Here is a 15,280-nt window from a genome sequence, read left to right on the forward strand (position 1 = left end):
TAGGAGCTTTTAAAGGTTGTTCCCAACCCTCCTTTAAAAGTGTTAGAAGACCTCTTACAGGGTGTCCAAATAGGAGTTCAAAGGGGCTGAAGCCCACTCCTTTCTGGGGTACCTCCCTGTAAGCAAAAAGGAGGCAAGGTAACAGGACATCCCATCTCCTCCTGAATTTTTCAGGGAGTCCCATTATCATTCCTTTGAGAGTTTTATGAGACCTCTCTACCAGTCCATTTGTTTGTGGATGATAAGGTGTGGTGAATTTGTACGTTACACCACATTCCTTCCACATGGCCTTCAAGTATGCAGACATAAAGTTGCTACCCCTGTCTGATATCACCTCTTTTGGGAAACCCACCCTGGAAAAGATTCCCAGGGGGGCTTTTGCCACTGCAGGTGCTGTAGTGGTCCTTAGAGGAATTGCTTCAGGATATCTTGTGGCATGGTCCACTACCACCAAGATAAACCTATTGCCTGAAGCAGTAGGAGGGTCAAGGGGGCCAACTATGTCAACCCCTACCCTTTCAAAGGGAACCCCAACCACAGGCAGTGGAATAAGGGGAGCCTTTGGTGTGCCACCAGTCTTGCCACTGGCTTGGCAGGTCACACAGGACTTACAAAAGTCTTTGTGTCCTCTGACATCCTAGGCCAATGAAATAGGGGGACAAGCCTTTCCCATGTTTTAATTTGCCCTAGATGTCCAGCCAAGGGAATGTCGTGTGCCAGAGTTAGGAGTAACTCTCTGTATTGCAGGGGAATGAGCAATCTCCTGGCTGCTCCAGGTTTTGGGTCCCTTGCCTCTGTATACAAAAGGTTGTCCTCCCAGTAAACTCTATGTGAGTCACTGACATCCCCATTTTGCTGTTTGACAGCTTGCTGTCTTAGACCCTCTAATGTGGGACAGGTTTGCTGTGCCACACTTAGCTCCTCCCTGGCAGGCCCTGCTCCACCCAAAAGCTCAGCAATGTCTGCTTCCAGCTCCTCTGGTGAAGGTTCTGCACAGGGGGGAAATTCATCTTCCTCAGAAGTTGAATCATCTGTAGAGGGAGGGATAGTGGGTAGGGATTTACCCTTACTAACCCTAGCTTTAGGGAGCACTTGGTCAATTGTTCCAGGATCCAAGTCACCCTGTCCTTTTTGCTTTTTGGCCTGAGCCCTGGTTAAAGCAAACATATGCCCAGGAATTCCCAGCATTGCTGCATGATCCTCCAACTCCACTTCTGCCCAAGCTGATGTCTCTAAGTCATTCCCTAGTAGACAGTCTACAGGTAAATCTGAGGCAACCACAACTTTCTTTGGACCAGTAACCCCCCCCCCCAGTTGAGATTCACAACAGCCATGGGGTGGCTAACAGTGTTGTTATGACCGCCTGTCACTTGGTACTGGTGACCAAGTAGGTGTTGTTCAGGGTGTACCAGTTTCTCTATTACCATGGTAACACTGGCACCTGTGTCCCTGTAGGCCTGAACCTCAACACCATTTATTAGGGGAAGTTGCTTGTACTTATCCATATTAAGGGGACAAGCAACCAAGGTGGCCAAATCAATGGCACCTTCAGAGACTAGCACAGCCTCTGCGGTCTCCCTAACAAGACCAACCCCAACTAAATTACCAAAAGTGAGCCCAGCTACTCCCTTGGATTGGCTATTAGTAGGTTTGCTCCCACCACCACTGCTATTACTAGGGGCACTAGGTGTAGCAGTAGGGGCTGTGGTAGTGGGAGGCTTGGTGCTTTTCTTTGGACAACTGGCATCAGTTGTCCAATGGTCTTTTACTTTACACAAATAGCACCATGGTTTCTTTACTTGATTAGAAGAGGATTTGGACCACCACCCCCACCAGAGTGTTTTTGTTGGCCTGATGAAGACTCATTTTTAGATTTGTCCCCACCCTTGTCTGAAGACTTACCATCCTTCTTCTTGCCATCCTTGTCACCCCCTGTATGAACTTTTCTGTTCACTCTTGTTCTGACCCATTTTTCTGCCTTCTTTCCCAATTCTTGGGGAGAGGTCAGATCTGAGTCCACTAGATATTGGTGTAACAAATCAGACACACAGTTATTCAGAATATGCTCTCTCAGGATCAGATTATACAGGCTTTCATAGTCAGAAACTTTACTGCCATGTAACCACCCCTCCAAGGCCTTCACCCAATAGTCAACAAAGTCTACCCAGTCTTGTGAGGACTCTTTTCTGGTTTCTCTGAACTTAATCCTGTATTGTTCAGTGGTTAAGCCAAATCCATCCAAGAGTGCATTCTTCAAAACTGTAAAATTATTGGCATCACTTTCCTTCACAGTAAGGAGCCTATCCCTACCCTTTCCACTGAAAGATAGCCATAGGATAGCAACCCACTGCCTTTGAGTGACCCCCTGTACAACACAGGCCCTCTCAAGTGTAGCAAACCACTTGTTAATGTCATCCCCCTCCTTGTAAGGGGGAACTATCTTATGCAGATTCCTAGAATCATGCTCTTTCACAGGATTACCATCTGGAATACTGCTGCTGCCACCATGGGGTCCTAACCCCAACCTCTGTCTTTCTTTCTCTAAGTCTAAAGATTCCCTGTCTAGAGCCAGCTGTTGCTGTTTAAGCTTCAGCCTGGACTCTTCCACTCTCAATCTATTGAGTTCCCTTTCTAACACTCTGTCATCAGGGTGGGTGGGTTGGGCATGCTTTGACACAGAAGAATGATGTGAATGAACAGAGGGAGACCTGTCCCTAACAGTTGGCACCCTAACAACCTGGCCTGCAGGAATAACATCCCTACTGTGATGTGAACTCACATTAGTACCAGCTATGCTAGGTTGTCTGCTAAGGGGCAGGCTGGGAAGGTCACCATCTAACACTCTTACTGGGGGTGCCCCTGAGTCAGAGTGTGAACCATCTCTTAACTTCTCAATGGATGTGCCAGTTAAGGCCTTATCATTCTCAATAAGCATGTTAGATAACAATTCTCTAGAGGGATTCTTACCCACCCCTAAACCTCTATCAATGCAGAGACTCCTTAAACCCTTCCAGTTAAGGTGGTCATAAGCTGAGCTGACCAGATCAAGAGAAGGTCCTACATCAGACATGATAGAAAAAGGTTTGGGGACAGATAAAAGAAAGAAAAAGTTTCAGGACTTTTTAAGGAAACAGAAAAAAAACTTTTTCAACTTTTTAGAAACTTTTAGAAAGTTTAGAGGTACTTTTCAGCACTTAGCAGATAGTGTAAGAGAAGAAAAGCAAAACTTTTTGGTTAGGTGTACATACACTGAACTTGTTTTGTATATTATTCTCTTATGAAAAGTACACAATGACAAGTAGTTACAAGTACTTATCCCACTGCTGCACAACCAATGTAGGAGGCTGTCCTGGCTTGTAGTGGGTACCAAGGGCTACTTACACTCTGTACAAGGTCCAGTTATCCCTTATCAGTGTAGAAGAGGTGTTTCTAGCAGCTTAGGCTGATAGAAGGTAGCTATAGCAGAGCAGCTTAGGCTGAACTAGGAGACATGCAAAGCTCCTACTATACCACTGGTGTCGTATGCCCAATATCATAAGAAAATACAATACACAGGTATACTAAAAATAAAGGTACTTTATTTTTATGACAATATGCCAAAAGTATCTCAGTGAGTACCCTCAGTATGAGGATGCCAAATATACACAAGATATATGTACACAATACCAAAAATAGTAATAGCAAAAGGAAGTAATGCAAGCAATGTAAAGTTACAGTAGATTGCAATAGGAGCACATAGGTATAGGGGCAACACAAACCATATACTCCAAAAGTGGAATGCAAACCACGAATGGACCCCAAACCTATGTGAGCTTGTAGAGGGTCGCTGGGGATGTAAGAAAACAGTGAGGGTTAGAAAAATAGCCCACCCCAAGACCCTGAAAAGTAGGTGTAAAGTGCACCTATATTTCCTAGAGAGCACAGAAGTCGTGATAGGGGAATTCTGCAAGGAAGACCAACACCAGCAATGCAACCAAAGTGGATTTCCAGATGAGAGTACATGTGGAACAAGGGGGCCAAGTCCAAGAGTCGCGACAAAGTCGAGATTGGGCAGATGCCCAGGAAATGCCAGCTGAGGGTGCAAAGAAGCTGCCACCGGATGGTAGAAGCTGTGGATTCTGCAAGAACGAAGAGGACTAGGAACTTCCACTTTGGAAGATGGATGTCCCACGTCGTGAAGAAGCTTGCAGAGGTATTCCCATGCAGAAAGACCGCAAACAAGCCTTGCTAGCTGCAAGGGTTGCGGTTAGGGTTTTTGGATGCTGCTGTGGCCCAGGAGGGACCAGGATGTTGCCACTTGGATGAGGAGACAGAGGGGGCGTCCAGCAAGTCAGGGAGCCCTCACAGAAGCAGGCAGCACCCGCAGAAGTACCGGAACAGGCACTTGGAAGAGGAGTGAACCGGAGCTCACCCGAAGACACAAAAGGGAGTCCCACGACGCCGGAAGACAACTCAGGAGGTTGTGCACTGTGTGTCGGGGACCCAGGCTTGGCTGTGCACGAAGGAAATCCTGGGAGAGTGCACAGGAGCCGGAGCAGCTGCAAATCACGCGGTACCCAGCAATGCAGTCTAGCATGGGGAGGCAAGGACTTACCTCCACCAAACTTGGACTGAAGAGTCACTGGACTGTGGGAGTCACTTGGACAGAGTTGCTGAGTTCCAGGGACCACGCTTGTCATGCTGAGAGGGGACCCAGAGGACCAGTGATGCAGTCTTTTGTTGCCTGCGGTTGCAGGGGGAAGATTCCGTCGTCCCACTGGAGATTTCTTCAGAGCTCCTGGTGCAAGAAGGAGGCAGGCTACCCCCAGATCATGCACCACCAGGAAACAGGCGAGAAAGCGGCAGGATCAGCAATACAAAGTTGCACTTTGTTGCGGTTTTGCAGGCGTCCTGAGCAGTCAGCGGTCGATCCTTTGGCAGAAGGTGAAGAGAGAGATGCAGAGGAACTCTGATAAGCTCTTGCATTCGTTATCTAAAGAATTCCCCAAAGCAGAGACCCTAAATAGCCAGAAAAGGAGGTTTGGCTACCTAGGAAGGAGGATAGGCTAGCAACACAGGTAAGAGCCTATCAGAAGGAGTCTCTGACGTCACCTGCTGGCACTGGCCACTCAAAGCAGTCCAGTGTGCCAGCAGCACCTCTGTTACCAAGATGGCAGAGGTCTGGAGCACACTGGAGGAGCTCTGGCACGTCCCCTGGGAGGTGCAGGTCAGGGGAATGGTCACTCCCCTGTCCTTTGTCCAGTTTCATGCCAGAGCAGGGCTGGGGGATCCCTGAACCGGTGTAGACTGGCTTATGCAGAGATGGGCACCATCTGTGCCCATCAAAGCATTTCCAGAGGCTGGGGGAGGCTACTCCTCCCCAGCCCTGACACCTTTTTCCAAAGGGAGAGGGTGTAACACCCTCTCTCTGAGGAAGTCCTTTGTTCTGCTTTCCTGGGCGAAGCCTGGCTGGACCCCAGGAGGGCAGAAACCTGTCTGAGGGGTTGGCAGCAGCAGCAGCTGCGGTGAAACCCCGGGAATGGCAGTTTGGCAGTACCTGGGTCTGTGCTAGAGACTCGGGGGATCATGGAATTGTCTCCCCAATGCCAGAATGGCATTGAGGTGACAATTCCATGATCTTAGACATGTTGCATGGCCATGTTCGGAGTTACCATTGTGACGCTATACATAGGTAGTGACCTATGTATAGTGCACGCGTGTAATGGTGTCCCCGCACTCACAAAGTCGGGGGAATTTGCCCTGAACGATGTGGGGGCACCTTGGCTCGTGCCAGGGTGCCCACACACTAAGTAACTTAGCACCCAACCTTTACCAGGTAAACGTTAGACATATAGGTGACTTATAAGTTACTTAAGTGCAGTGGTAAATGGCTGTGAAATAACGTGGACGTTATTTCACTCAGGCTGCAGTGGCAGGCCTGTGTAAGAATTGTCAGAGCTCCCTATGGGTTGCAAAAGAAATGCTGCAGCCCATAGGGATCTCCTGGAACCCCAATAACCTTGGTACCTCAGTCCCTATATACTAGGGAATTATAAGGGTGTTCCAGTATGCCGAAGTGTGAATTGGTGAAATTGGTCACTAGCCTGTTAATGACAATTTGGAAAGCAGAGAGAGCATAACCACTGAGGTTCTGGTTAGCAGAGCCTCAGTGAGACAGTTAGTCATCACACAGGGAACACATACAGGGCACACTTATGAGCACTGGGGCCCTGGCTGGCAGGGTCCCAGTGACACATACACTAAAACAACATATATACAGTGAAATATGGGGGTAACATGCCAGGCAAGATGGTACTTTCCTACAGCGGTGCCCTGTTCAGCTTTGCTTGAGTTGGCGGTGCCCTGTTCAGTGGTGCTTGAGACGGCGATGCCCTGTTCAGCGGTGCTTGAGACGGAGGTGTCCTGTTCGGTTGTGCTTGAGACGGCGGTGCCCTGTTCAGCGGTGCTTGAGACGGCGGTGCCCTGTTCAGCGGTGCTTGAGACGGCAGTGCCCTGTTCAGCGGTGCTTGATACGGCGGTGCCCTGTTCAGCGGTGCTTGAGATGGCGGTGCCCTGTTCAGCGGTGCTTGAGATGGCGGTCTCCATTGCAGCGTCTCAGCTGCTGGCGGTCCTTCTTCGCCCAGCGGGGCTTTTGCTGGCAGTCCTTCATGGCCCAGCAGGGCTTTTGCTGGCGGTCCTTCATGGCCCAGCGGGGCTTTTGCTGGCGGTCCTTCATGGCCCAGCAGGGCTTTTCCTGGCGGTCCTTCATGGCCCAGCGGGGCTGGTGCTGGCAGTGGCCTTCTGGGCAGGTGGGCTGGTGCTGGCGGTGGCCTCCTGGGCAGGTGGGCTGGTGCTGGCGGTGGCCTCCTGGGCAGGTGGGCTGGCTGTCCTGTCCTGGGCAGCTGGGCTTGTGCTGGAGGTGGGCTCTGGGGCATCGGGGATGATGGCGGTCTTCTACGCCGTGCTGCTCTTCCCAGACTTGCAGGGTTTCTTGTGGCCCTTCCCCACCTTGGAAGGTGTCACAGCTGACTCCACACTCCCACCGGGACCCCTGGGAGCGGCTTTGGTGGCTGGAGTCTTCCCTCTCTCCTGCCGGGCACTGGCCAACTTCTGATGCTTCACAGGTGGGGGACTGTCTGTGCTGTGGCTCCGTGCCACACTGGCTGCCCTGGTGGGTGGTGCACTCCATATTCCGGTGACTACAGGCACCACTGGTCCCGGAGGTGTTGTGGCTGAGGTGCTACTTCAGGACCTATGAAACGGATGGGGTGGGGGAGGTGTGGGAAAGAGGTCAAGGTTGGACAGGAAAAGTTTTTTGGAGACACTGGGACGGGTAGCTGGAGGGGGTTTGGGAGTGGAGGAAGAGGTGTTGGTTGTAGGAGGTGTACGTTTGGTGACTTTGGGTGAAGGTGCATGCGCTGGAGGCTGTCATGAGGTGGATGGCTGTTGGGTGGGTGTGTGCCTGCGTTTGTGTATCTTGGGTGGGGGCGTCACAGACACACTGGGAGAGGACACAGGGAATGTGTGAATGGTAGTGGGGGTGGTGACTGCACGTGAGCGGGGTGTGGTGGTGGGTGTGCTGGAGAGGGATGTAGTGGCTGTAGAGGTACTGCATGCAGGTGTGAGTGTAGACGAGACTGGGAGGGAGGAGGGAGACGAGGAGGAGGGGGACACAGTGGAGCCAGTGGATGTTGGTGTGTCTTCATGTGTGTGATACTTGCGTGAGTGCCTGTGGGATGTGTGGTGCTCATGTTTGCCAGAGCTTCCCTTGTGTGTTGATGTGTGTGCATGCTGGTCGGTAGGTGTGCTTGGGATAGGCTGCGGTACAGGGGTTTGTGTCTCGGTGGAGGAAGGTGGAGGGGGGAGGCTAGAGACGAGGACAATGGCTGCCATCAGTGCTGAGGCCAGAGTCTGAAAAGCTCGCTGAAGGGCCTCCCGACCAGAATGAATGCCCTCCAGGAATGCATTGGTTTGTTGCAACTGCCTCTCTACACCCTGGATGGCATTCAAAATGGTAGACTGCCCAACAGTGAGGGACCTGAGGAGGTCAATGGCCTCCTCACTGAGGGCAGCAGGGGTGACTGGGGCAGGGCCTGAGGTGCCTGGGGCGAAGGTGATGCCCACCCTCCTGGGTGAGCGGGCACGGGGCAAAGGCTGAGGGGCTGATGGGAGGGCGGTGCTGGTAGGGGGGGTGGCGGCTGTACCTGTAGATGCGGGGGGCACAGATGTTGCCGCCACCACAAGGGAGCTCCCATCAGAGGGCGAATCCGTGTCGCTGGTGTCAGCTCCTGTCCCCGCCGTGGAACTCCCCTCGACCTCCGTCCCACTGGTGAACTCTGAGTCCGTAGTCTCACCCTCCAGGGCCATGTGGGATGCAGCTCCCTCGTGCTCCGGTGCCACTGCTCCTCCGCCTGATGATGCTAATGCACACAAGAACAGGGAGACCACAAAAAGGGGGACGACGACAGAAGAAAGACATGTTGAGTGCATGCATTACCGCTACGTTGGCGGACACGACAGACACAGAAGCCCCCTGCACTACGCCGCGCTCTTGGGCTCCACTGTTCAATTCCTGGGAAATGGCCTACAAGGCTATGGATGACATCTGCACACATAGATGACACAGGGGCATGACTAGGTGTAGTTGTCACTCTACAGAGGTGGGGTAGGGTGCCACATGGCCTGCCTTATGAAGGGGCCTTGCCTACGGAACTCGCCCTGGCCTAGGGAAACCCACAGCCCACCTCCCCCACCCAGACACTTCCACTGCGCGCAAAGTCAGCAGAATGAGAGTGTACTCACACCCTTGTGGGTGCTGTGATGCCCTCAAGCGCCCATCCAACTCTGGGTAGGCCACCGCCAGGATCCTGAACATCAGGGGGGTCATGGTGCGACGGGCACCCCTCCCACGTTGGGAGGCCATCCCCAGCTGAGCCTCCGCCATCTTCTTGCTCCAGCGGCGAATGTCCTCCCATCTTTTACGGCAGTGGGTGCTCCGTCTGTGGTAGACCCCCAGGGTCCGGACGCCCTTGCCAATGGCACGCCAAATATCTTTTTTCTGGTGGGTGCTGACCTACATGAAATGTACAGGGGAAAAAGAGAAGTTATTACCAACAGCACCGTCAAAGTGATTGGCCCCCATCCCTACCCTTGCCATGTGGCACATGCATTCACCGTCTTTCATGCACGCAGCACTCTCCCCCCTTCCTTCTTACATCCAGCCCTCTCCACACAGGCATGGCCCATACAACATGCTCCCTGTGTACTTACCTGTTTGTCTGGAGGACCGTAGAGTAGCGTGTACTGGGGGAGTACCCCATCCATGAGCTTCTCCAACTCCTCCAATGTGAAGGCAGGGGCCCTTTCCCCAGACACTATAGCCATTGTCTCTTCCAGACCGAGGTCACAGCAGCACTTGCAGTGTAGGTCCTCTCCTGTCGAAGATCAGGTATCGAGTGATTGAACAGATATAAAATGGGGGTCATGTCCGTGGCGGTGCATACCGTCACCGCCGGTGTACATCGTCATTGGCTCCTGGGACCCATAGGGTCCAATGTTAACCAATGCAGCATTGCGCTGTGGTCTTCGACCGCCTACTGCAACGGTGTACAACGCCAGCGCAGTTACCTCACATCCCTTTCTCCCACTTTAGAGGTCAAGCAGCCACCATTTCAGGGGCCCACATGGCTTTATTTTTAACTGCGTCACACATACCTAGGCCTTGCCTCAACACTCATACAGGCAAAATTCGGGTTGTGAATGGTTTTCTGAGTAAGCTGTGTTTAGGTACCTCTGAGTTGGTTGACTCTGTGCTCGCTGTTGTCCTTCATAGGCACCGTCCGCTGGGACATGTGAGGAGATGGCGGAATCCTCCGGTGTACCGCCCGTTGGTGGACCTGTCGACAATGGAGGAGCGACACGTGATTATCACATACAGGCTTGACCGTGCCACAATCCAGGAACTGTGTACCCAGTTGGAGCCAGACCTGATGTCAGCAATCCGCCATCCCACAGGAATCCCCCCTCAAGTACAGGTGCTGTCAGTGCTCCATTTCCTTGCAAGTGGGTCTTTTCAAACAACAGTGGCCATATCATCAGGGATGTCCCAGCCCATGTTTTCCAACGGGTTGTCCAGAGTGTTGTCTGCCCTTCTGAAACACATGCGGAGCTACATCGTTTTTCCTCAAGTGGAGGATTTTCCTACAGTGAAAGGTGATTTCTATGCCCTGGGACACCTCCCCAACATCATAGGTGCCATTGATGGGACCCATGTGGCTTTGGTCCCCCCCCACAGGAGTGAACAGGTGTACAGAAACTGGAAGAGTTATCATTCGATGAATGTACAGATGGTATGTTTGGCAGACCAGTACATCTCCCATGTGAATGCCAAGTTCCCTGGCTCAGTGCATGACGCCTACATCCTGCGGAATAGCAGCGTCCCTTATGTGATGGGTCAACTCCAGAGGAACCGTGTGTGGCTATTAGGTGAGCACCTGGAAGCAGTTCAGTGGGAATGGTTGTCTAGGTCTGGGGATATCCCTCCATGTTAGTGCGTGTCTAACAGTTGTCCCTCACCATTTGCAGGTGACTCTGGTTACCCCAACCTGTCATGGCTACCGACCCCAGTGAGGAATCCCAGGACAAGGGCAGAGGAACGCTACAATGAGTCCCATGGGCGAACTAGGAGGGTGATCGAGCGGCCCTTCCGCCTCCTGAAGGCCAGGTTCCGGTGCCTCCATATGACAGGTGGCTCCCTATACTAGGTGTGCCAGATCATCGTGGCCTGCTGTATGCTTCACAACTTGGCTTTGCGACAACAGGAGGATGGTCCAGATGGCAGTATTGTGGCAGCTGTGGAGCCTGTGGACAGTGAAGACGAGGAAGCAGAGGAAGAAGACATGAACAACAGGGACTCAGTGATCCAGCAATATTTCCAGTGAGACACAGGTAAGAGTACAGACCTGCCTACTACATGTACTTTAACACTACTACCTCTCTACCGTCTGTCGTTTTCACCCAGTGTATGGTCACTGAGTTGTCACTTTCCCTTACGATTTCACAGATGTGGGTCCCACTGTGTGACATCTGCTTAGATTCCTCATGGACTAGAGCTGTGTGACATAGGTATGTTGACATTACAATTGAAAGAGCATTTTGTCACTGTAATTGCTAATACACTATTTCAAAATCACAGACAGACTCCAGATTGTTTTGTGCTTTAAGTGTGTTTATTCAAGTGCTCAATATTGGAGGGGGTAGTGAAATGGTGAGGGGTGATGGCAGAGAAATGTCCATGGCAGAGCCCAGTCTATTAGTCTCACAGGTGCATTGCCCATATGGGCATAGGAAGTGGAACTGGGGCAGTTTAAGTATGGACAGGGTGACAAAGTGGGACAGTAGGATGACAATCAGATTGGTGTCATTTCTTGGCGGGGGTCTTGGCATCGTGCTCTGTCTTTGTCCTGGATCTCAGGGACCGTTTGCGGGGTGGTTCTCCCTCTGCAGGGGGTGGGGTGCTGGTGTGCTGGTCCTGTGGCGGGGCGTCCTGTCCACTAGCGCCGGCGGAGGTGGTGGGCAGTTCATTGTCCATGCTAGTGTCAGGGGCCCCTTGTAGTGCCACAGTGTCCCTCCTGGTGTTCACAAGTTCCTTCAGCACCCCTACGATGGTTCCCAGGGTGGTGCTGATGGTTCTGAGTTCCTCCCTGAAGCCCATATACTGTTCCTCCTGCAGGCGCTGGGTCTCCTGAAACTTGGCCAGTACTGTTGCCATCGTCTCCTGGGAGTGGTGGTAGGCTCCCATGATGGAGGAGAGGGCCTCGTGGAGAGTGGGTTCCCTTGGCCTGTCCGCCCCCTGTCGCACAGCAGCCCTCCCAGTTCCCCTGCGTTCCTGGGCCTCCGTCCCCTGGACCGTGTGCCCACTGCCACTGCCCCCAGGTCCCTGTTGTTGTTGGGGTGGTGGGTTATCCTGGGTTCCCTGTAGTGGTGGACACACAGCTGATTGACGTGTCCTGGGGACGGAGGTATGGGCCCGCTGGGTGGGTGCTGTGCTGGTGTTTCTAGAGGGGGAAAAGGTCTGTGGTGGCCTGTGACTGTGTGAGGGGAACCAACTGTCCCGAGGTCCCAGATGGGCCAGGCTGGTCATCTAGATCCAGTTGGACAGAGGTGCTGTCATCACTGTGGGCCTCTTCTGTTGGTGGTGTGGACATGTGTGGACCCTCCTGTCCGGTGACGTTGGGTAGGGGTCCTGCAGGGGTATAAAAGGATGGTTATTACATCTGTGTGTGTCATGGTGTGCAATGGGTGGGTGACCGTGTACCCCAGTGCTTGCATTCCTGTGTGGGACCTCGTGTGATGATGGTTTAGGGGGTTGTATGGGTATGTGCAGTGGGCATGCTTTAGTGATGTGTGTCCACGCTTTGTTGTTGCATGCAGGGCTTGGTGTTGGGATGGGTGGTTTGTGATGTTGGGACATATGTGAGGAGTTGGGGTGCTGGGGGTGAGGGTGGGGGTATGTGCTGGCATGCAGGTAGGTTGGGGGATGTAATAATTAAGATTTGTCTTACCAGAGTCCATTCCTCCACCTACTCCTGCGAGGCCCTCAGGATGCAGAATCGCCAAGATCTGCTCCTCCCATGTTGTTAGTTGTGGGGGAGGAGGTTGGGGTCTGCCGCCAGTCCGATGAACCGCCAGGTGGTGTCTTGAGACTACGGAACGCACCTTCCCCGTAGGTCATTCCACCTCTTCCTGATGTCCTCCCGATTTCTTGGGTGCTGTCCCACTGCGTTGACCCTGTCCACTATTCTTCGCCATAGCTCCATCTTCCTTGCTCTTGAGGTGTGCTGCACCTGTGCTCCGAATAGCTGTGGCTCTACCCGGACGATTTCCTCCACCATGACCCTGAGCTCCTCCTCTGAGAACCTGGGGTGTCTTTGCCGTGCCATGGGGTGGTGTAGGTGATGTGTGGGGTGGAGTGTGTGGTGATAAGTGTGCTGATATGTAGTGGGGTGTTGTGTGAGGTGCGTGGAAGTTCTGTGGGTGATGGTGTTGTGTGCCTGTGGATGCTGTTGTTCTTGCTGGTGCTGTCTCTCTCTGGCCTTCTTTTGGAATTTTTGGTCGTAGGCGTTTGTGGGTGATGTGGGTGTGTGTTTTATATTGTAATGGGTGTGTGCGAGTGGTGTGTGTATGTGTATCAGGTGTGTGTATTTGTAATTGTCCAATGTGGCTGTGTTTTGTAAGAGTGTGTGTATTTTGAGCGTGGCGGTGTGTACCGCCAATGGAGTACCGCAGTTGAAAGACCGCCGCATGGATTCATGTGTCGTGATAGTGTGGGCGTATTTCTGTTAACGTGACGGTGGAGGTTTTGTTTTCGCCAGTTTATCACTGACCTTTGGTGTGGCGGATTTGTGTGGGTGTCTGAATTTTGGCGGATTCCGAAATGTGGGTCATAATAGCTGTGGCGGAATTCCGCGGCGGTGTGTTGGCAGTCTTCTGCACGGCGGTAAGCAGCTTTTACCGCCAATGTTGTAATGAGGGCCTAAGTGCCGGGCCCAGAGTTGTGCTCAGAAGCCCACCGCCGGCGCTATTGAATGTCGGCTGCTGAATACGAAGGCTGCGTAGTCTTGATTCCACCTCATGGCTCTTTAATCCACCACCAGACACTCTCTGCCCCTTTACCTCTCTCTTGCAGGCTCCTGCTTTCTCCCTTCGTCACTTTTTCCGTCTTTCTCTTCCTCCTCCTTCGTCGAGTGTTTTTCACTCTCTCGTTATGGGTCAAAGTTTGATGAGGAAAAATAAGTGCTGGTCCCCAAAAATGAGTGCTGACGAGCCCCACCTGCAACCACCAGCTCAAATGAAGCACTAATCGACATCTTACCGCGTGGTTGACAAATGAAAGAACTCAGGGCATTGGGGGAGGAGGGTGGAGTGAAAAACACAGACAGGAAGGAGAAGAATAAAGAAAAGAGGAGAAGGAAAGGAGCGCTAGAGGAAGAGAATACCCGCGAGGAGCTCCACGACCACATCTCTGCTCTCCGTCACTGCGGACTTCTGATGCCACAAGACAATCAGTGCTCGCCCCCACAGTCGGTCGGCTGCTGCGGTTCCCACTCGTCCCCTCTCTTCTGATGTCACTGTTTGGACCCTTACCACAGTCTTCTGTATCTGACACCCACAGGTCACAGCGTCACTGTCGCCATCTACTGGTGGCTCACCAGTGGCAGGAAGGTGACATTTCTTGAAATGTAACGACTGGTGCCCGGATGCTGCAGAGACCACGGTTCCCTTGACTTACGTCACCCTCGTTGGAGATTCATGAACGGGGGATCAAGGTTTAGGTTCTGTGCTTGCCTTGCCAGCTCTAATCTCGAGTAACCATATGTGAATGGTCACTGACATTTCTTGTCAGCGAATGACTTCATCATGGCCTTTGCTTCATGGTCAGATGCTGTCCTGCTTCCACCTCTGGCAGTCTGGTCTGGATCTTTCTTCCAAACTTTTGTTCTGTTGGGCACTTCCATATGGAGCCATGTGGTGTGTCTCTGAGCACTTGACAAAAGGTTTGTCTGAATGATAATTGGGCTAACTTGTCTCTCTTCACAGCCTTCTTGGCAAGCGACATGAACAGTTCAGTCAGGTCATGGGCTTGCGGCAAGATGGGTGTAATCTTTTTATGTTTTACTACAAGGTTTTCCATGGAACTAAGCGCTCGTCTCCTAAGAATGGTGGTCTGTTGTCCATTTCTATTACTACTGGATGCCCCAGGCTCCAAACATGGCATCAGTTAATGAAAGTAGCCCCAGGCTCCAAACATGGCATCAATTAATGAAAGTAGCAAAGCAAAAATGGCTTAGACTTGGCTCACTAAAGGGAACTGCAAATATTTCTGAATCAACACAAGGACAGTCTGACCAGAAGCCCCTGGTATTCTGCAGCAAGCGTCGACCATATCGCATACGAGAGGTAGGAGATTCAGAGCTTCACTGGTAGAGAAGTGTCTTCCCAGTAATTTTACAGAACTGGCTTGTTGTGACGGTTTTGTCTAGGGTACCCATCCCAAGAAACCAGACCTCTTGAAGTACTTTGTGGTGCTACAATACTGCAGTAGCTTTCACGTGCTCGGTCTGCTACTCTCTGCGGGAGTGACCTGGAAGTAACTATTCTGGTTTCCACAAGAGGATCCCGTACTTAGCCTCATAGCTCTTCCTGTATGTTTTTGGAAGCTAACAGGTCTCCTCTCCTGACTCCTACTGGGTGTTGACTCTTGGTGTTAACGTATCTCCAACTCGGACTTTCCATCTGGCAC

The 15,280-nt window shown here is 52.1% G+C and overlaps 1 protein-coding gene across 1 annotated transcript in view; it reads right to left on the minus strand.

The window, feature by feature from the left end:
- LOC138287250 (zinc finger protein 850-like) overlaps positions 1-15,280 on the minus strand; it is a 242,176-nt gene that overhangs the window by 70,282 nt on the left and 156,614 nt on the right. Inside the window, exon 2 of the mRNA XM_069227610.1 lies at positions 269-277. Within this exon, the coding sequence (XP_069083711.1) occupies positions 269-277 (9 nt within the window). The remainder of the gene's footprint in view (positions 1-268; positions 278-15,280) is intronic.

Source organism: Pleurodeles waltl, chromosome 4_1 (genome assembly GCF_031143425.1).
Source record: "Pleurodeles waltl isolate 20211129_DDA chromosome 4_1, aPleWal1.hap1.20221129, whole genome shotgun sequence".
Lineage (NCBI taxonomy): Eukaryota > Metazoa > Chordata > Amphibia > Caudata > Salamandridae > Pleurodeles > Pleurodeles waltl.